General features: G+C 31.2%; 2 protein-coding genes across 2 annotated transcripts; both read right to left on the minus strand.

Annotated features, from left to right (window-relative positions):
• Positions 1–1,820: 1,820 nt before the first annotated feature.
• Positions 1,821–5,524, minus strand: LOC139526781 (uncharacterized). The gene is made up of 2 exons (XM_071321946.1): positions 5,485–5,524; positions 1,821–3,944 (listed from the first exon to the last, which is right to left on the minus strand). The coding sequence occupies exon 2, from the start codon at positions 3,926–3,928 to the stop codon at positions 1,964–1,966; it is 1,965 nt and encodes a 654-aa protein (XP_071178047.1). The 5' UTR covers positions 3,929–3,944; positions 5,485–5,524; the 3' UTR covers positions 1,821–1,963.
• Positions 5,525–11,937: 6,413 nt separating this feature from the next.
• LOC139528165 (transforming growth factor-beta-induced protein ig-h3-like) lies at positions 11,938–18,174 on the minus strand. Its single transcript, XM_071324024.1, has 6 exons — positions 17,970–18,174; positions 16,511–16,743; positions 15,522–15,711; positions 14,878–14,979; positions 14,112–14,222; positions 11,938–13,517 (listed from the first exon to the last, which is right to left on the minus strand). Exons 1-6 carry the CDS (start codon positions 18,151–18,153, stop codon positions 13,399–13,401), a joined length of 939 nt encoding a protein of 312 aa, XP_071180125.1. The 5' UTR covers positions 18,154–18,174; the 3' UTR covers positions 11,938–13,398.
• Positions 18,175–22,513: the final 4,339 nt, after the last annotated feature.

Raw genomic sequence — 22,513 nt, forward strand, 5'->3', positions numbered from 1 at the left:
ATGTAAAAATTTCATTTTCGCTTTGATCATGTAATTTGTTCTCTAATCTTCGAATGTTGTTAAGGAGGACTAGTTGACAAACGCGAATATCTTCTTCTATAGTTGTGGAATATGAACAAAGTTCCTTGCTGTAGTTTCTTCCGGTTTTGTCATTCCATAATACTAGTTTTAGTATAACAAATAAGGATATAACGCTCGACAAGTTGTCTGCAATACTCATATTTTGCCAGTTGGAATTGATGATTTCGCTCATTCCACCTTCCAGTTTCAGATGAGTACCTGCAAATCCTGCTTCGTCGTGAGACAGATGATATTCATTGTCTCTTTTGCAGCGTGGCCTTCTAAATCTATTGAAAACATTTGACCCAGGAATACTATCTCCGATTTCCCTACCAACAGCTCTGGCAAAATATAACAAATATAGCCTTTGTATGAGGTCAATACAAGATATATCGACCCAAAGAAGTATATCGACCTCGGACTTCGTCCTCAGTCAATATACTTCTTTCAGGTCGATATATCCTTGTATCGACCTCATACAAAGGCTATATTTGTATAATATATATTCTGTCAATCAGTTGCAAATGTATTGTTAAAGAAAATTAGGTCATAATGAGTCTTTTAACTTTAAGTGGTAAGACGCAGTTAAGTGCAATACAATGTATATAAGAGTTGAAAAACGAATATGTTCACAGTAAGCTGACTAATTTATTTATTAAAAATAACATTATCCTGACACTAATCGAAATGGTAAACTTAAGGGCAATTTATGTTCAAAAATGAAATAAAAAAATAGATTTCGTCAATTAACCTGAACAAATCATTATATTTATTTTCCTTGTAAAATATCAACTGCATCTATATTGATTTTGCCGTTTATCTCCAGGTTGTTATCCTTTATTATTTTCAGGTATCTCCTTTCGGTGTATTCAATCCATTTCTTTCGCCAATCTGTATTTCCCGTAAGGCCTTCGGCTTCTATTTCTTTATATTTTTTTATATCTTCATTAATAATTTCTTTAACCTTCTGAAGCTTTGAACGTGGGTTAAATTCTACGTATAGAGATGTTACAGTTTTTATCAATATTGTAGAGGAATTACTTATTTCAAAGGGTACTTCTGGATTCAGGACAAATGTAAAAATTTCATTTTCGCTTTGATCATGTAATTTGTTCTCTAATCTTCGAATGTTGTTAAGGAGGACTAGTTGACAAACGCGAATATCTTCTTCTATAGTTGTGGAATATGAACAAAGTTCCTTGCTGTAGTTTCTTCCGGTTTTGTCATTCCATAATACTAGTTTTAGTATAACAAATAAGGATATAACGCTCGACAAGTTGTCTGCAATACTCATATTTTGCCAGTTGGAATTGATGATTTCGCTCATTCCACCTTCCAGTTTCAGATGAGTACCTGCAAATCCTGCTTCGTCGTGAGACAGATGATATTCATTGTCTCTTTTGCAGCGTGGCCTTCTAAATCTATTGAAAACATTTGACCCAGGAATACTATCTCCGATTTCCCTACCAACAGCTCTGGCAAAATATAACAAATATAGCCTTTGTATGAGGTCAATACAAGATATATCGACCCAAAGAAGTATATCGACCTCGGACTTCGTCCTCAGTCAATATACTTCTTTCAGGTCAATATATCCTTGTATCGACCTCATACAAAGGCTATATTTGTATAATATATATTCTGTCAATCAGTTGCAAATGTATTGTTAAAGAAAATTAGGTCATAATGAGTCTTTTAACTTTAAGTGGTAAGACGCAGTTAAGTGCAATACAATGTATATAAGAGTTGAAAAACGAATATGTTCACAGTAAGCTGACTAATTTATTTATTAAAAATAACATTATCCTGACACTAATCGAAATGGTAAACTTAAGGGCAATTTATGTTCAAAAATGAAATAAAAAAATAGATTTCGTCAATTAACCTGAACAAATCATTATATTTATTTTCCTTGTAAAATATCAACTGCATCTATATTGATTTTGCCGTTTATCTCCAGGTTGTTATCCTTTATTATTTTCAGGTATCTCCTTTCGGTGTATTCAATCCATTTCTTTCGCCAATCTGTATTTCCCGTAAGGCCTTCGGCTTCTATTTCTTTATATTTTTTTATATCTTCATTAATAATTTCTTTAACCTTCTGAAGCTTTGAACGTGGGTTAAATTCTATGAATTGTCCATACGTTTCCGGATTTGTTTTAATAATATCGTCCCATAAGTCAACAATCTTGTTTAGATCTTTACTGTATTTCACTAGAGCTGGCCGAAATCCATTTTTTGCAAAATCTGCATTAGCTCGGCCATAACCAGCTATAAAATCTAACTCGAGTGCTTGATCTAACTTTTTCGCTTTTAAAAGCCTACTTTCGTAATCACGTAGTGTTTTTGCAATGTTGCTACTCTTTGACGTTCCTACTCTGGTCATTTGTTTTTGATGCAATCCTTGTGGGATGTTATGTGCAGGTAAATTACGTGGTTTGATGCCAAATTCTTTAAATATACTAGCTGCAGGGACATGATTTGCATCATGGTTTGGCTTAATTCTGTCTTTTCTTTTCAAGTTTTTGTAAAGATCAACATTTGATTTGTTTGTGTTTTCTTTATTTATCTTTGACCTGCTCTTAGCTCTGCAAGTTTGACGTCGTTTTCTCTTTTCTCCGAGATGAAACGCTTTGCCATTTGTCGTAGATAGACCATCCGTTAGATTTTTTTCGCATGATTTATACGCTTTCGGGTTTTCAAAAAAACAAACTTCTTCCGCCCAAGTAGTTCCAATATGCTTGTGCATTCCAATGCTTGACAGAATGCCATATAGAGATGTTACAGTTTTTATCAATATTGTAGAGGAATTACTTATTTCAAAGGGTACTTCTGGATTCAGGACAAATGTAAAAATTTCATTTTCGCTTTGATCATGTAATTTGTTCTCTAATCTTCGAATGTTGTTAAGGAGGACCAGTTGACAAACTCGGATATCTTCTTCTATAGTTGTGGAATATGAACAAAGTTCCTTGCTGTAGTTTCTTCCGTTTTTGTCATTCCATAATACTAGTTTTAGTATAACAAATAAGGATATAACGCTCGACAAGTTGTCTGCAATACTCATATTTTGCCAGTTGGAATTGATGATTTCGCTCATTCCACCTTCCAGTTTCAGATGAGTACCTGCAAATCCTGCTTCCTCGTGAGACAGATGATATTCATTGTCTCTTTTGCAGCGTGGCCTTCTAAATCTATTGAAAACATTTGACCCAGGAATACTATCTCCGATTTCCCTACCAACAGCTCTGGCGAAACCTCTTAACCCTTTTCCAACTTTAGCGCCAGTAGCTCCCCCTAAAGCATCAAATCCAATTCCAGCTAGAAGATCAAATTCGTCACCAGCAGTTGTTTCTCCCCTACCCATTTTATCCCACGTATCCCATGAACCGTAATAGCGAGGTCTTCCATCTTCGCGTTGACCATTGACAGCTGTATCTATGCCTGTCACTATTCCATCGTAAGCTTGAGAAGCCACTACGGCTGCTGCTGCTCCTCCTGCTGGACCACCAACAATCGTCCCCGCGACTGCAGCTGGAATAGTCAGGAAAGACCCACTGGCACTCTTAAAAACAGAGTTTCCTTTTTCTTTTTGACCAACAATGTGATGAATTGACCCCTTTATATGGCCTACCACTGGCACTGAATCAGCCAAACTTTCCATACTTTTACCAAATTTTTTTTGCGTTTCTCTTGCGGCCTCTTCGTCTCCGTTCATAACATGGATAAGAGATGTCATTTGGGAGGCAATAATACCAGTTTCTGCAAATTTTTCCGCTGTATGTCGTGCTCCGTCTACATCTCCCGACATCACTTGGAAAAGACTTTTTACTTGTGATATCACTGGGATTGAATCTATGTTCCCCATAGCATACAGGGTTTATCTATAAAAAAAAAACAGGTTGATTCTACAGCATGATAGACTTTATAGTTACTGTACAGTTTGTAGTGGAAATAATATATATTTTATGGATTGCCAATCGTAAAACTTTGATATTTGATTTCTTGCAGGTTTCGCCAAAAATTATACATATATCGATGGACTACAAGAACAAGGGATAATAGAATTTGAAAGCATTAACCATAGGACAATCTATTTATAGACCGTTTGTATAATGAACTTATGTCAAACTCATGGTCAATAATGCAGATCAGAAAATAAATTACCATGTTAAAAACAGTCATTATCATTGCATGTGCTTTGCAAGGTATTTATCAAATGGAAACACAACCGCCTCGGTGATATTTTTGTAGGCTCTACCCTTGAGTGCAAAAAAAATTTAAAATATATATTTGCCTCTAAAATCCAGAATAATGTATGCCAGGGTAGGGTAGTATGTCTACTTTTGATATGTTACCTTGTGAAATAGCATTAACGGTATGATATCGGACTCAGTGTGTTGATCTTGTCAAAAGAAAGATATCTTATGTTGTACTGTTATACCACTGTCCCAGGTTAGGGAGAGGGTTGGGATCCCGCTAAAATGTTTAACACCGCCACATTAAGTGCCTGTCCCAAGTCAGAAGCCTATAATTCAGTTGATGTCGTTTGTTTTTGTGTTACATATTTGTTCTTCGTTAATTTTTTATACAAATACGGCCGTTAGTATTCTCGTTTGAATTGTTTTACATTGTCATATTGGGGCCTTTTATGGCTGACTATGCGGCATGGCCTTTGTTCATTGTTGAAGGCCGTACGATGTTCTATTGTTGTTAGTGTCTGTGTCATGTTGGTGTCTTGTGGACAGTTGTCTCATTGGCAATCATACAACATCTTCTTTTTATATATCGTTATACATTATATTGTTTTTCGATCTGAATACGCATTTAGTTAACCGCTGGATGTTTATTTTCGATTTATGAGTTTGACTGTCCCTCTGATATCTTTTTTCCCTCTTTTGTAGTTATCTGTACTGAGACACGCAGTCTTCTAATAATAATAAACAACACCATAAAGGGTGGATGCCTTTGGTTTCTGATTGATGATTTTCTTAAAACACCAGCGTCACTGATTAGTCTAATGTAGACAAAACGCGCGTCTGGCGTACTAAATTATACTCCTGGTACCTTTGATAACTAATTAAATCAACGTTTATTATATAAATAAATAAAGAGTAAAAAAGGAATACAAAAAAATATCATATAAACGCAGCTGCAACGTATTAACTCATATAATCAACTTAGTATGGAGATAATTGAATGATCATCTTTTTTTAAGGACATCAAAGTATATTATAATCATAGCTACAGATAATCCTTATATGTATTATATTATGTTTTTGAAAAATCTAGACTGCTTTTTGATATTAATCAATTGTATTTATAACATCTTTTGGAGAACATTAAATTATTAACCAAATATGCCTATTTTCTTTCGTATTTTGGAAATTCATATTCTTAATTTGAATGTCTAAATCATCTTACCTTTCTCTTCTGAAGCAACAGTCGAAGGAATCGTGTATCGTTTAGCGATCCTTTGTCGCACCTTTATATATATATATATGCTCGCTGACCGGCTATCCCTAATGTCCAAAAATAGATAGGGAAATAACCATATACAAGCATTATAAAAAATTCTTAGAAACTCTTAAGTTTAAAGTGAAACAGCTAGGTACGACATATTTATCAAGTACTGCCGGGTTGAAGTTGAGAGTAGCAAACTTGAGTCAAATAGGAGGCAATGACACACGCTACTTGGAAGAATCTAGTGTTCACTTATCAAAACCCAAATGAAGATTGAAACACGAATCCTTACGCATTTTCGTATTATCATAGTTAATTTAAAGCAGAAATCTAGTTTATGATGGGATAAACATTTAAATATATGTGCTTATAGTCCTTTGCAATTTTTGGTACTCAATGATCTTAAACTTTGTATTGTATATGGCCTTTTTAATATTTTTTATTCGAGCGTCACTGATTAGCATTTTGTAGACAAAACGTGTGTATGGCGCAAATACAAAATTTCAATTCTAGTATAGATTTATGATGAGTGTATTTGCAGTGTGTTATAATACAAACAACAATCAAGCTTGTTTGTTTTAACAACATGATTAATTTTGCATAATAATACACTGTATATACGACGAACTTTCTTGTTGTCTGTGTGCAACAAAAAAGACAGGTTCATATAGAATCAGAGACTACATAATTAGGTTTGAATTAAAAACAAATACGTTCTGAGCTTTTTATTACTGTTCTTTCTTTTTCAATACATTTCATTTTTTTTTAAATCTTGTACAAGTTAAAATCCTTTTTAAGCAATAATCAATATTTTGTATATGTTATAACATGTACGAATTACTTTTGTACATGTTAGGACTTGTATTTTTGCATTGTTCAAGTTATAACATGCACAATATTTTTTGTACATCTTATTATATGTACAAAAAACGCAACATATACAAGACATAGTATACAACTTTGGTTCTATTATGACATGCATTAATTATTTACGGGTTTTATTTAGAAGTATTTTTCCCTAAACCCCCCAAAAAACACTTCAAAATAACATCAATATTATCTATAACAATTTTGTTTACTTTGCAAGTTCATAGTTTGCTTTCAAACAAAAACTATCTCACTCCTCAAGGAGTATTGCCATGGAAGAACAGAGCAATATTACAACAAAATTATTGTTACGATAAAACAAATACAATACAATAATCCTGTAATATATATTACTGGTGTTTTAAGAAAATCATCAATCAGAAACAAAAAGCATCCACCCTTTTGGGTGTTGTTTATTATTATTAGAAGACTGCGTGTCTCAGTACAGATAACTTCAAAAGAGGGACAAAAGATATCAGAGGGACAGTAAAACTCATAAATCGAAAATAAACTGACAACGCTTGGGTAAAAATGAATAAGACAAACAGACAAACAATAGAACACATGACACAACATGAAAAACTAAAGAATAAGCAACACGAACCCCAATTAACACTAGGGGGATCTCATGAGCTCCGGAAGGGTAAGCAGATCTAACTCTTCATGTGGCACCCGTCGTATTGCTTATGTTATAACAAATCCGGTAAATAGTATCATCCTGTAGGTCAAATTCATGAAAGGGTAGAGAAGGGGATTGTAGTTACGACGTAAGTAACATATCCGATATCATTTGTGAAACGGTTATTCCACAACGGTCAACTAACTCCTGATGGCGTCCACAAAATTACAAAAGGGTGATTTAAACTTCTCTACTTAGAACTCTTGGTGTAATAGGTTCCTTGTGAGCAGCAACCCTCTTTCAAGAAAATCATGAAAGGAAATGCAAGCACGGGAATATCGTATAATTGACAATTATAATTTTAAAACAATATACCAAAAATGAAGAATTACCTAAATAATTTGAATATTTGTGTCAATCCATTTCTTAGTATTTCTATGCACTCAACGTACTATATGGAGTAAACCATAATGATTGTAATTTTTCTAAAACATATTAGCATATAAGTTTTTATTTGCTATTCTAATATGACGTGCTTCTTTCGCTTTGTAAACAACACCGTGATAAAATTCTCCATATATCTATAGCGCAGACATAGAGATATACACAATAATGGCTGTTACTATATACTTCCCACATAAATCCACATGTATTGGAACCTATTTGCAAACCGTTTGCCGATTTAATTGTTTAAAAAATTGCAGTTAAAAATAGACAAAATAACTCTTATTCGTATTCGGATGCATAATAAAAAGAAGTAATGCATGAGAGCTCGGAGAAATCAACAAAATAAAAATAAAATAAAATTCCGCGAAAGTCTTTTAATGTTTTTGACGCATTTAAGTCATTTCAAAACATGACGTCATGCAAATGAAAACGCTACAGTTGAACGTTTTCTGATACGTGAACCATTGAAATTCGTATAATAATGTATTAAAATTGATTTGTAAGGTAGGATAAAATTCGAATATCACGGCCCAGGCCATGTGTTAATTTCCAACAATCTATGGCTTCCATGAATTAATTCTTTAATTTAAAATTAAGCTGAATAAAATAATTTAAGACAGCAAAGAAGATAATTATTACTAAGACTCAAATAAAGAGTGAGCTATTAATACTGTAATATGTGACGCCTCTACTTATCTGATCAAAGGGTCAGAGTGTCCTTCTCAATTACACAATAAATTGTTGACATTAGATAACATGTTTTCACGTTCAGAGAAATTTAACTTATGACTAATGCATTATTGGAATACATCTTTCTTATTGATCATTGATCTTATTCGGTCAGCACAACTTCACGTGTAAGTGCGTTGTGGTCAGTTCCTTTTATCATGAACATTTGATGAACTTTCTTTTCAAACAGTTTATTAAAAATTCAAACCCACATACACGTTCTTCCCTTAATTTTATCTTTAGAAGTAGATATGTATATATATTTATCTGTGAGACAGATTTTTCTCCACATCTTTGTTATTCTTTGTCATTGATTCAATTGATAGGAAATTAGTTGATGTAATTTCGTATTAATAATGTATTAATATATCATATCAAATAGTAACTTTTTTGTCAAATGTTTTATTTGCTAAATGTATTTTCTGCATTTTATGATTTTTAATAAATGACTTTTTATCGTCAGTTTTTTTATATCATATAGCAAATCGAGCTCAGACTGTGGCTTGTGTATACATAGTATGTTTATGGTATCTAGCTGTCTGTTTTATTCTTTTCTTTTTCCTTTTCCAGCCAGGCGTTGTCAGTTTATTTTTCAAATTGTCTGTTTGACTGTCCCTCTGGTATCTTTCGTCCGTCTTTTAAATGGTGATGATCCGGATAATTTTTGGATTAATCAACGAACCTCAAAACCAACATTAAAGTCTAACAGATATTATTTATAAAGTTTTAAATCCATCAGATTGGAGCAAAAAACATTACAATAAAAGAACACGTCCCCAAACTATAAACGCTTAAAAAGAGAGGAGAAAGATACCAAAGGAACATTCAAACACATAAGTAAACAATTAACAAATAATTTTGGTTTTACAAACAACTATTAATTCATAACTTAATTACAAACAATGTTTTGAGTACCTGAGCTACTGGAACCGGTATCAAACATTCATTCGGTACCTCGACGCAATACAAATCTTATTTCTTATGACCCCTTGATCCGTTATACAATCGTGTACAATTCATGCACGCCATAGATTTGTTGAAAAACATCACATTGCCTGGGTTGTTGCATTAAAATTATAACCTGAGCGTTAGCAAGGGATAGGAATAAAAACCAATCTTTGAATGCATGCGTTATTTTGATGTTTTTTTTGTAATTATTTTATTTTTGATGATGAAACATGTGAAATTACGTACTGCAGTATTCGATACACATTTTAAAAATAAAGTAATACTTGATAAATCAATAAAGTCATATGGATATAATAAGATATATATAAATATTACAAAAAGATTTTGATAATTAATCAAATAAATTAAATAAAAGCTGCTTCTAACAAATGCCATTTCTGATCCATTTTTACTTTTTGTACAGGGGTTAAGAAACATACAGAGTATTTTTCTATATTAATCCAATATTTCAAATATTCTACCCCACCATATTTTGTGGGGGATATGTTCTTACATCTACATTTGTATATATAATATTTGAATAACAACAAAATATTGTTAACTGTTTTACTGTTAACAAAATCCTCAGACACACCTAACATGACTTCGTTATTTTGATGTTAATATGGCGAACTTTCCTACTAATAATACTGATGTAATTTCAGTTAAATATGTCGTTTTCGTGCACAGATAACTTTATGACGTCGCCGATGTATAGTGGTTGTGGTTTATTGAGTATTTTATTATGGCTCTATTCATAATTCCAAATGTATTTGCATATATCAAATACTTATACGAGTTCATTAATGGAATCCGTTTCGAGTGCGTGAAATTGAAAAGGTTAACATATCGATTATTCTGTCTAGTGCACAACAAACGAAAAAACATGGTAACAAAGCATTCATTTTACTAAATATAGTTAATCTTTGCATTGACATTCTTATGATAAACATACAATATTTTGAAATGGTAAAAAAATCAAAATGTTATATTTAAATCAGTTCATGCTTAAGATATATTTGATATATTCCCCATAAATTTCTTTACAAACCAATATTCCTACACAAGTGTACATATTTTCAACCACGCTCTAAATGCCCGCGATTTCAAGGGTGTGTACCAGTTATTTACTTAAATATTGTTCTCACGTTAATTTTAATGATTTGTATAAAGCAAAATTGACAATATCCTATTTTGAATGTACCAAAATGAAGATCATATTAGTTTAATGATAAGTGCTGTTGACATTTATAAGTGTTCTTAAATCCCCAATGATGACAAAATTGTCAAAGCTGTGTTGTCTTTAAATAAGGTCAGTTTTCAGATATGTTTAAGGTTTTGTTAATGTTTTAAAGGCTTTGGTCATTCAAAGTACATGTATGTTTTAATAGAAGCTAACCAAGATTTTACGCATTCCCTATCTTTTCACAAAATAAAAGAAATAATGGTATCATATTGTTTAATGTATGAAAAAGTATACATGTATATGGTACAAGGTAAATGCAAAAGCCGTCATGATATAAGTTTACATAGAATCAATTTCTATTTACTCGATCAAGTGACATAATAATACATAAGAATATTAACACAAATCGGCATATATCAGGAACATTTTTACAAAATTAATATCTATCACAAAGGTAACCATAATTAATAGTTTAACCGTAAATATATGTAAAATAACGAATTTATATTTATATTTCATTTTAATTGTTTATTAAAAAGACTTAAATAAAGAGTGAGCTATTTATACTGTAGATTTACGATGCCTCTAGTCTGGTCAAAGAGTCAGAGTTGTCATGTGCTGATCAATTTCACTGATGACCAGTGTATAATTAGATAACATCTTTCTTATTGGTCACTGATCGTGCGGAGTCAGCACGAGTTCAAGTGTAAGTGCGTAGTGGTCACTTCCTTTTATCATCAGCATTTGATGTGTTAACTTGTAGTTTAGTTTAGTTTAAACATATTTATTAATCCGGCCCTTTCCACTTTAACTTGTAATTCTTATTAAACAATTTGTGAAACGTTTCCACCCACATACCTTCCTTTATGTGATCTTTAAAAGTAAATATATATAAATATCTGTTTATAGGCAGATTTTTCTCCCCCTCTTTTTATTCTTTGTCATTTTTCAATTAATATGACATTAGTTGATGTAATTTCGGATTAATTGTGTATTATCGTTTCGTATTAAATATGATTTTTGATGTTTAATGTTTCATTTGCAAATCATTTTTTTTTCAATTTTATGATTTTAAATGAATGACGTGTTTTTTTGTCACCGTAGTTTTCATATCAAAGACATTTTGTAACAAATCAACGTCATATTTTGGCTGTGTATGCATCGTATGTTTATGGTATCTTTCTGTATGTATTAAATTATGATTGGTTTGTGATTATCAGTTAGTGCGAGTATTGAGACATATGTCACACCTATTCATTTACAGTTATACATAAAATTGTTCTTCCCATGGTAATGGCATGACAGGAGAACTTGAAATTGTAAATAATTAACATTTTTCCATTGCAAAAAATATCTAATTCCAACAAGCATAAATACCACAAGTAACATTTATATATTAAAATGCAGTAAATTACTATGCCGGATAATAAATAGAGCACACGCAATCCCAAATCAAAACAGGACACTTCATATGAAAAGGTCAAATAGCTATCAAAGGTACCAGGATTATAATTTAGTACGCCAGAGTCGCGTTTCGTCTACATAAGACTCATCAGTGACGCTAATATCAAAATATTTATAAAGCCAAAGAGCATTGAGGATCCAAAATTCCAAAAAAAAGTTGTGCCAAATACGGCTAAGGTAGTCTATGCCTGGAATAAGAAAAACCTTAGTTTGTCGAAAAATTCAAAGTTTTGTAACAAGGAAATTTATAAAAATGAAAAAAATTAAAGAAGTTTGGTCGTGCATTCCAAACAAAATACAAAATACGAAATCAACACACTATTTCCGACCCTTTTAAGAAGATTAAGGCAGCTGATGCTTATTATTTTATCACGAGAAAAATTTGGGTTTGATTCATTAAAATTTACTAATCATATATTTGGTTATCGCTGTAGTTCTATCGTTGGCATCACTTCTTTTAACCAATTTATTTTTTAATCGGGCAATGCAATCCGAAACAGCATTTTGGATAACCTTAAATTGATCCAATTCGTAACTTGTAAGGCCCTCTTTGTGAAATTTTATGATAAGTTTTGAAAATTTGATGTACACGAAAATCCCACTAATATTCTGCAATATAACAACAATACAATAGGGTCTTTCTGAAATGAAATTATATATTGTTTTATCTTCTTCAAGCTTATTAACGTGATTGATAATGTACTATATCAAAAAAAAAGAAATGTATAGCAAGTCCCATTGATTAGCATATCAGTCTGTATTTCATTCAACACCATGAACAGTTTGCCAAAACTATATTTGTTAAACATCGAGATAGACAGATAGATCAGATATTCAAAACAGTATATGGGACCAATATTTGAAATGGTAAGACATGTACATCTGAATACAATGAAGACATGCATATTGAAAAAATACTAGAATAAATCTTAAAAACTGAATATTGCATAAAAACTCTCTTTGACTGATTTTTACATAAAAGAAGGAAGAGAAAGAAAATAGACCGACATAATAGATTGATCGAAATTGTAAATCATAAATATTACAAGAGAATAATCAAAGTAGGGACAAATTCAAGTCAATATTCCTTCTGTCATATATCTGTCGATCTCTTTTGTTTCATTTTTGGAACTATTTAAATGGCCAGATCTTTGATAGTGTCTTCAAAATATATTTAACACTTTTTGTCGATTTAGGGCGATTTAGAATAGAAAAGAGAAAAAGAAGACGATCGAAAGGGATTACTTTTCCTTCAATTAAAATAAAATGTATCACATATTATATTTTCTTAAGGAACTAATACGCTACAGCTTTTGATGCGTGTAGGTATAAAGTACAAAATATATTTTCGTCCTTTTTTACATGTTTTTTGGTGTATATCACCAACTTAGATACTTAACATAATATATCGTGGAGTAATTGAAACCAATCTCATACATACATGTACAAACGAAGAAAATAAAAAAAAGAAAGGGTAATCAGTCTTGTATAAAAATTTAGATAATAAGCATACATGAATATCATTTGTTAGTACTAAATACATTAAGATATATTCAATTCTTTCAAAAAGTTGTCACTCCGAGAGGCACTGTCTCTACTTGTTCATCACAACTAATTAATGTTCCCAGTCAAAATCCGTCGGCCAAAAAATCTTTGTCGTAATATGTACAACTCCGTTTGTGGCGGCAATATCCGGAAGTCCTAGGAAGGATCCATTCACAGTCACATTTATACCTATAGGACAAATATATATAAGTAATGTTATTTTCGGTCTTTCCGTCTTAATTAAAAGTACAGAATTCCAAACCCTGTTTAAATTCAGATATATAATGAGTAGATGTTTAAGGTGCAAGACGTTTGCTTCGATATATATTCACTACAATAACTAAAATAGTCGTTCGCATGGATTATATCCGGGTTTCCATTCTTTGAATAACGAAAGACAACCTAGTGATAATCGAACTCCGAAACAGCGGTTACGTCCTCTTTACTACGCTACGAAGACTGTAACACCAGCTAAAGACAGGTTGTTGTTTGTCTCTGCCCTATCAAAATTTGGGGTGGCGAATAATTAAATGTGCTACGAAAGACAATGGCGACTGGCATGAACATAGTATGATGCATTTAACTGTACTTTATTTTCTTTTTACACGAACTTCGAATTAATCATTATGATTAAAGATAATTATATATTTGTATATATATCAAACTATTGTATGATTATATTGTTTTTAAAAACATGTGATAATAGAACACCAATGTATTTGCTTTTCTTACCACAACTTCCTTTTATATATGAAAAACTAATTTAAATATCGTTTGACGAACCTATTAAAGAGTCCACTCTTAATTCTTCTCCCAGCATTGTTGTCAAAGTATCATTCAGTTTCAAACCATTTGTAAAATATGTTCCTGAGACTATATGATTTTCCATGACGCCTTTCCAAAAGATTTAAACGTATGAGAGAATCCCGCATAATTTTAAAATAAAACAAATATAAATTTCAAACATAAAATTGCATGTACCAAGTCAGGAATATGACAGTTGTTGTCTAAATGTATTTGTTTGATGTGTTTTATCATTTGATTTTGCCATTTGATTAGGGACTTTCTGTTTTGAATTTTCCTCAGAGTTAAGTATTTTTGTGATTTTACTTTTTTCAAATAAAAAAAAAAATGATTTTTAACGGTCAATAACAATATGTAAAACATTGTATTATATCTTCAATAATTTGATATTTATTTTTAAATGAAATATTTTAGATTTATATCCAAACATCTCTTCCTCGTTGACCTCGAATCTTATTAAATCGGCTGATTTTTGTCGTTTTTAGCATATTGGTTTGGCATAAGTAGCATAAAATTAATCGATCTTGGTTGAAAAGACATATTTGATCATTTGAAATGTGTTTTTATTTAAATCGACTTCTCTCCGCATTTGCACCAGACGCGCATTTCATCTACAAAAGACTCATCAGTGACGCTCGAATAAAAAAAAAGGCCTAATAAAGAACGTGGTGCATTGAGGACCAAAAATTCCTCAAGGTTTTGAAAAATACAGCTAAAGTTATCCATATTAAGTATATATACATACGGCGAATTGCTGTTTTGTTCCCTCTAAGTTTGTTCATAGTCTTGTTTGGAAGTGCTTCCCATGGCAGGTCCGTGGGAGCAAATAATGTATATGGTTCTTTTTCTGTAAATAAAAACATGAACTAAAACAAGGCTATCGTATACACCAGAGAATGCAAGAAATAAAACTATATATACAAATACAAAGTAACATTTTAAACCAGACAAGCTCGTCATGGTATTTGGTTTGCTTTGCTCGCATCTGTGGCATAGGATGTACATTTTGACATCCAGTGGTTTTATGTCATGAATTTATAAATAAGCCATTATTCTTCATGTCCATTCAATTCCGTAAACCCCTTAAAAAATGGAGAGAAAAAAACAAATTATCATTTCAATGATATCTAAACAAACGTCACTCGCTTTCTATCCCCTGTATCACAAAGATGTCTTTATTTTAATTTTATGAGCCTATCAAAATATTTTTTATGCATTCCATAGAAGCCAGGAACTAATTAATAAAACTTGTTCGGGGATTTGAAGAAATGGATATCTCTATCAATTTATGCGCTTCTGGTATATTTAGGCAGATTCCAAAGTCTAGGTGTATCCATTTGAGACTATCTTTGCTTTCAAAAATAAGAAAAAATATACATAATTCCCTACTGTTCAACTGCTCAGATAATCCACCGTCCATCAAACCATAAGCCATAAATGTAGTGATTGGTATATTGACGATCTGTGCTACGGATCCATATCGTGGTGGCCAGAACATGACACGAGATATAGTGTGTACAATACCATTGGATGCCTCATTATCAAAATTCACTATATGACTTCCTCCTGCAGTTATTATCTATGTTTAAAAGTACAAGATATGTATCTATGCAGTTACACGTTTCTTATGTTTCTTATTAGTTAGGAAAACTTGGAATCTTTCCAAGTATATAAAATATAAAAGATTAAAAACAAAAACAAAAACAAAAAACATCAAATAGCTTAATCATTTAGAAATATATTAATACAGTGTTTTGTTGTCCTCTAAAAAAAATAGTTATAGGGATATATTGTAGTCAATATAAAATTACTAACTTATTATAATAGTAAAAGTCTTACAGAAAAAAAAAAATACAATTCCAAGGGTTCAACTTTAATTGAAGTCGAAGAATACCTATGAGTGGTCGTTCGTGTCATTTGCGTGATATTCTATCGCGTTATTAAAAATAACGCTTTTTAATAACGCGTTATTTTACCAAACTATCGCGTTAGTTTACAACAATAACATTAGTTAACATTAACTTAGTTTGATAAAATTTCAAATAAATAGCAAAATTCAAATATCGCGATAGTTTTTTGTAATAACGCGTTAGTTTCCGACACTAACGCGATTAAATGAAGAATTAACGCGTTAGTTTAACAAAGTAACGCGATAGTTTTACAAAATAACGCGTTATTTTTACTTACGCGATAGAATATCCCGCAAATGATATGAACGGCCACTCATGAATACCAGTCGACACAAACACCCAGGTAAAATGTGCATTTGGTACAGGAAAATTGGTACCTTTATCTTATATTCAATGCAAAACGAACGATTACATATTAAAATTCACAAACGGACATACAAAAGTTATCTCAAATAAAATGTCTCTTACCTCTCCGCCATGGTAAATATTAACACGGACTTTTAAAAATGTATCTCCATCCTTCATTTTTGACTTTGATTTGTACAGAGCCTCGTTTCTAAAACTCTTCTTATCATGGCGCCCATCAACTAAATGGTACAGCAAAATTTCCTTTGCGTATGACAAGTCCTTTAGATTTTCTTTCTGTTCTTCTGGTAGATCAATAAAGGTTTTATTAGATGGGATGAAAACCGTCACGTGTCCTGCAAAAAAACAATGTCATATATTACTTTAAAATTTCAATAATTTAAATTGTAAGACAACTCAAATTCAAAATATTATGTAGAAAAGCAAAAGATGATTCATTCTCGTTCAAGACCTGAACAATCATAATCGTTATTCAGATAGAATACAACTTAAACTTTCAAGTTTCATTCATCCAATCATCATTTGTGACATGTGTGAAGTCGAAGTCCTTTAAATAGAATTGTATTCTAAATTTCTTGAAACAAAAACGTTTCAGGGCACAAGTGATTTTTTTTCGTATTCAAATTATAGTTAAAATCAAATAAAACATCAACCTTACAAAAATCTGTATGCTGTATGTTATTATATCAAACAAAATTGACCCTCATATTTTACAATATAAATATGAAAAGTAAGGCCAAATATATTTTCGTAATACGCAATGATATTCATATTATTAGTACATATACACATTATACAATTAATGAATTTACTGAATACAATTCATTTGAGTTTTATTTCATTAACAACATAAGACAGGGACTAAAAATCTGCAATCCCTTTTTTAATTAAGATAGATTTAATATATATTTTATCATGTTTGTTAAACTTTATTTAACATCGGGAAAAACTACATTTTTCTGGCACAATCTCTCAAACTGACATCAACGAACCCTTTCGATAAAAGTCGGTGTATCCTATATATTTCGTTTAACTGAACAAAGATATCTACCAAAACTCCGCATAACCGCCAAACGTACTAAACCTAAGGAAATTGTAACATAGTGCACTTAAAGTTGAAATTAGAAGAAGAAAAAAAGAAGTCAAGCGCCATGAAGTTGAACTTCATCATGAAGTAACATCACTGTTCCAATTACAATTTTGAATTCGAATTTAAGTTCATACATCTAGCAGTACTCTATTTGTTTATCGCTTGTTTGTTTGTTAAGTAACATCATTTTGCATAATAGTTTTACGTCCTTCGTATTGAATATAAATGAATACATGTGTAAGAAATTATTTACAAAAATAAAATTAGTTTCCAACAATATTTTCAAATTATAAAACGGTAAAAAATAGACATGTATCTCTCCTGTTTTGCACCACAAGAAAATCATATTAAATTAAATTAAAAAAAATCTTCTCTTCCGTTTTCCAATGAAACAAATGCATGTGTTAATAAATTTATACATTTAAAATACCGTAACTGAGATTTTGAAAATGCTTATTTATATTAGCTTACCTGTTTGATTTAACATTGCGGTAAGATAAGTTTTAATAACAAGTGAAAGAAAGGTAGTTGCTCCAAGATTATGTGCAACATCGAGCAAATTGCTTTTTCCTGCTGACTTAAAATTTTGACTTTCTGCATCAACATTGTACAGAAACCCTATAAGAATTACAAATAGTTGACATGTGAATACCATGTTTCAAGATATCGGAGTAGCTATTTTAATGTTATATAAGCATACGAATTATTTATATAAGCCTACGAATTATTTATATAAGATGTGGTATGATCAACAACCAGACAAATATTCTCATTGTGTCATGGAGTACATAGGAAGGTCACTAAAGTTGAAAACAGATAAGGCAGAACTGGAACTATACTAGTCAACAAAAGAAACAATACAAGGCAATGTTTTTTTGTCTACTTACAGATGGCCTGCTTAAGGATGTTGGCTCCTCCATTTTTTGATTTTTTTTTGCCTGATTTTCAGAATCCTCTGGTTTTATCCATGTATTGTCATTATAAAATTTTGCCCACTAACCCTTACTTTTCTTTTCATAATTTTATAACATAAAGTTTAAAAGGCCATATTTCAAAATTTTATAAAATTCTTGTTATTTTTTCATAGTTTTTGAAACAAACAAGGTGCCAATGTTAAATATATGAAAAATCTAAAGAGAATTATTTCCCGCCAAATTTTCAATGGCTTATATCTCGAAAATGAGCACACGGACCCTCCATTTTTTTCTACTTTTTGAGTTTCTTTATTAATATACTATCAATTCATAATAGTCTTTTAAAAAGCTTGTTATTTTTTAACAGAGTAGCGAACATCCTTAAATTTTTTGTGAATAAAACGAAATAACGTGCCTACTTTTATAATTTTTCGCCAAACAAATGTTATCCCTGTGTACAATAACACTGTATTTTTCACTTTTCCAAATTTGTCAGATTTTTTTAATTATGTCTATTTTATCTGCAAATGAATGATTTTCATTGGATAATTTAACAGTTTTTCCAATTAATTATATAGTATGATAAATTAAAGTTCAATCTTGTGTATCAATTCTTTTGTTAACTAGTATATAACTTGAACTTTGAAGTAGAAATAATGTTAAATTCTCATTCCCACTATTTATAGAGTTTATGTATTGTAGGGAAAACCATAATATTTCGTCACATGCTTAAACATACAGTATTCATATTGTCACACACAATTGTAGCATGAACCAAACATGGTTAGCCTTGCCCATGTGTCCATTATCTTTCAGTTATGAAACGGTTTCACGCTTCAGGTGCATGGACAAAATGCATAAAAAATACTTATTTCATTTAACGGGTAGACATTGTATGATATCAACATGTATCAGTTTCTTTAAAAGAAGTCAAGTTAAGCAAAATGAAAATAACTCTATATATATTGGTTGCATTCAAAGCGCTTTCCATGATTTACTTTCAGGAACGTCTAATCAAAATATTTTCATTTAACATTGTGCATGTTACATGTTATCTCAAATTAATGCATCGTCAGTGAGTTAGATTGTATATACAATTGCAGGGATGAAAATGTAGAACGTCATCATTTTGAATATTATTTCACTTACAGATTACAGGGGTGTTATTTTTCCTTTTTAATTAAAATCCCCCCTTTCAGATCATGAAATAGTCAGAAAAAATGGTAATTCTTCTTTAATTTGTACTTCTCACAATCAAAGTAATCGAAATCACTGATCGAAAGACTGAAAGAGTTAGTGCCTAGTAGTTTACAATCATATTCCCATGTATCAAGGTGAACAACAAAACAAAATTGATATATCACACATTAAAATTCAGAAAGATAATTGGTATTTTAGTTGATATAACCATGAAAGTAATATTTAAATATTACTTCCATGATATAACTAGCTTATCTCACTAAAAATACTTGTTTATAGTTTCTTTTGGGAGTATTTCAATGTTAACACATAGGTATGGGTTTTTTCAAACCCATCTTAGTCATTTATTGTTTTTTGCTATATAAATTGTATGACATTGATGATGAACACTTTTATATCATTTCCATAACATTCCAGTTACAAAATCTAATGGATTTAGTATAAAGATGTCACTGACAGTCGCAAAAAACGGAATGCCTTAATTGTGAATTGTTAAAATACATGTTTCGACTGATTGTAGAGCCAAGAATGCTTTTATGCATATACCTATCATATTTTACTTCCTGTTACATTTATTTTTATTTTTTTCATTCTTTACTTTACTATTTTCATTTAAAATATTTCGGAAGGATGAAGAGGGCTCGGGGTTGCGTATTTTACATAACTGCGTACAATGCACGGTTACTCATGAATATTGCTTTCGAATCAGTATTCATTTTACAAAGGAACTATATTGAAATTAATATCTAAAAGAGAGTAGCTGTTTGGCCAATATTTAGATAACATGTCAAAAGATGGCAGTATATGACTAAGATGATTAAGTTTTTGTAAGTCATCAAAATACACAATGTATTTCACATGACTTCAACTTGAAACTCTGCACCATCTAAAAATGCAGAGTGATCACATAGATCCAGAAAGGCTGAATAACCATTTTGCATCTAAGACTAAAATACCAATAAGTACACATCCAGCATCCAATGGATTTAGTGTAAACGTGTCATTGATGATCACGAAACAAAATGGCCTTGTGCAATGCTTAGATACAGGTTTCGAAAGATTGTAGAGTCAAGAATGCTTATATGTTTTATTTATTGATAGTAAAATCAATATTTATATCAATAAAGATAACATCCAAAGATCCCATTACAGTGTTGAATTCGTAACCTTTTAGAATTAGTTTATTTTAATGTTTATCCAGATCGTACTTAAATTTTCGGGCTCGGTAAACAACATCTCTAAAAGTTGGAATGTGCTATCCCATTTGATATAAGTTTTCTACAGTTAAATCTGAAAAAAATATAATCAAACTCTTCAAACGATTTCATATTTATAAAAGTAGTTAACTTAACCCCTTGCAAAACATCAATAGGTGTGCAATCTTTCAATAAACTTGCTTCTTAGTTGGAAACTGTAAAAGGAATGGAAGATGACAACAGACGACGGACAAAAGGTGATGGAAATAGCAAGTTAAAAAATTATGAGTGGGGCTCCAAATCTGACATTTTGTACCTATAAGAATATTTCTCCCAGTCAATAGAGTTATTTTTTTTTCAAATTCAATGTATGACCAGTTGTTTCAACACAATCTAAATTGTGTGTGTAAATTGTCTCACACAATGAAACACGTGCATTCAATACACCAAATACGTTGACATTATGCTTATAGTACATTGGCTAATATTCAATGAGCCTTGACAGATAGACATGCAAACCTGAAAAGTGTCCCTTTCACCAAACATAGTTGGCATTTCGCTTATAGTATCCGAGGAAACAGATCTAAACTATGTCAAGTAAAAGTTGACAAGTGAACTCTGAAAATGAGGAAGAGGTAAGATGAACCCTCTTGGTAAGACTTATAGACCTTACAGTCATTCAGGATATCATCCAAAATTAGTCGTCATACGCTTATGTCATATATTAGAAACTGACTTAACCATGAAAACTTACTGGTTATAACTTTGGTTCTATACAACAAAATATGGTTAGGATTTTACTGACAAAAGTGAGAAATCATGTGATACAAAAAAAAGTTTAATCATATGTAGGATGATACTTATAAACAACTCAGAAATGCCCCTTTTTTTATTATAGGATGGGCATAAATAAAGGAAAACAAAGTCTCCTTTTATTTGTTTGTGAGTGATGAATGTATTTATCCAATCAATAGTTGAATGTTGTACTTTTATAAAATAACCCATAAGTTATTGGCTTTGAACAATTAAGCTGTCAGTGACTTCAAGTACTCTCAGATTCGACTTATCGTCTTTTTGTTGTTGGGTGCACAAGTACTCAGCCACGTCCATTCTGTGTTTTTGTTAGATGTTTTTTTTTTTTATCCATCTGTAATTTTTTCAAGCCTTTTTCAACTGATTTTTATACTGTAAACTCAGAAATTATATTTTGTCTTTTTTTGGTTCATTTTTTGTACATAAATTAGGCTGTTTGTTTTCTTGTTTGTCTTGTTTTACATTTGTCAATTCAGGGCTGTATAGTGACCTACAGTTGTTAATTTCTGTGTCATTTAGTCTCTTGTGAAGATTTGTTTTATTGCCAAACATACCACATCTTCCTTTTACATATCATCATAACATGGTTGTATTTCTGGCATGTTAGTGATTAAATTAAATATAAGCTGTCTTTGTTATTTTAATAAAAAAAAATAAAAAAACTTGTGTATGATATACAAAATATAGTAAAACGAATAATATCACAGTTCAAGCTGATACAATCCATAAACAATGTTGGTCGTGTAAAGGAGTAGGTCGGGTAAGGGCCGATTTCGGCTTCAATTTTCAAATTCATCTAACGAAAGATTTTGACATTTTCTAAACACTTAAGTGTCTATTTCAATTGATTCAATTCGTTAATGTGGAAGTAAGTCATTTAAAACGCCCCGAT

The sequence above is a fragment of the Mytilus edulis genome, chromosome 6 (assembly GCF_963676685.1).
Source record: "Mytilus edulis chromosome 6, xbMytEdul2.2, whole genome shotgun sequence".
NCBI classification, from domain to species: Eukaryota; Metazoa; Mollusca; class Bivalvia; order Mytilida; family Mytilidae; genus Mytilus; species Mytilus edulis.

What these genes read in the sequence shown, in the direction of transcription:
- LOC139528165 (XM_071324024.1), bottom strand. Translation starts at nt 18,153, where the DNA reads ATGGTATTCACATGTCAACTATTTGTAATTCTTATAGGGTTTCTGTAC. An exon ending in ATATTTACCATGGCGGAGAG is followed by an intron (nt 15,712 to 16,510) that starts GTAAGAGACATT and finishes TTTTAAACATAG; the next exon opens with ATAATAACTGCAGGAGGAAG. An exon ending in AAGAGTGGACTCTTTAATAG is followed by an intron (nt 13,518 to 14,111) that starts GTTCGTCAAACG and finishes TTTGTCCTATAG; the next exon opens with GTATAAATGTGACTGTGAAT.
- LOC139526781 (XM_071321946.1), bottom strand. Translation starts at nt 3,928, where the DNA reads ATGGGGAACATAGATTCAATCCCAGTGATATCACAAGTAAAAAGTCTT.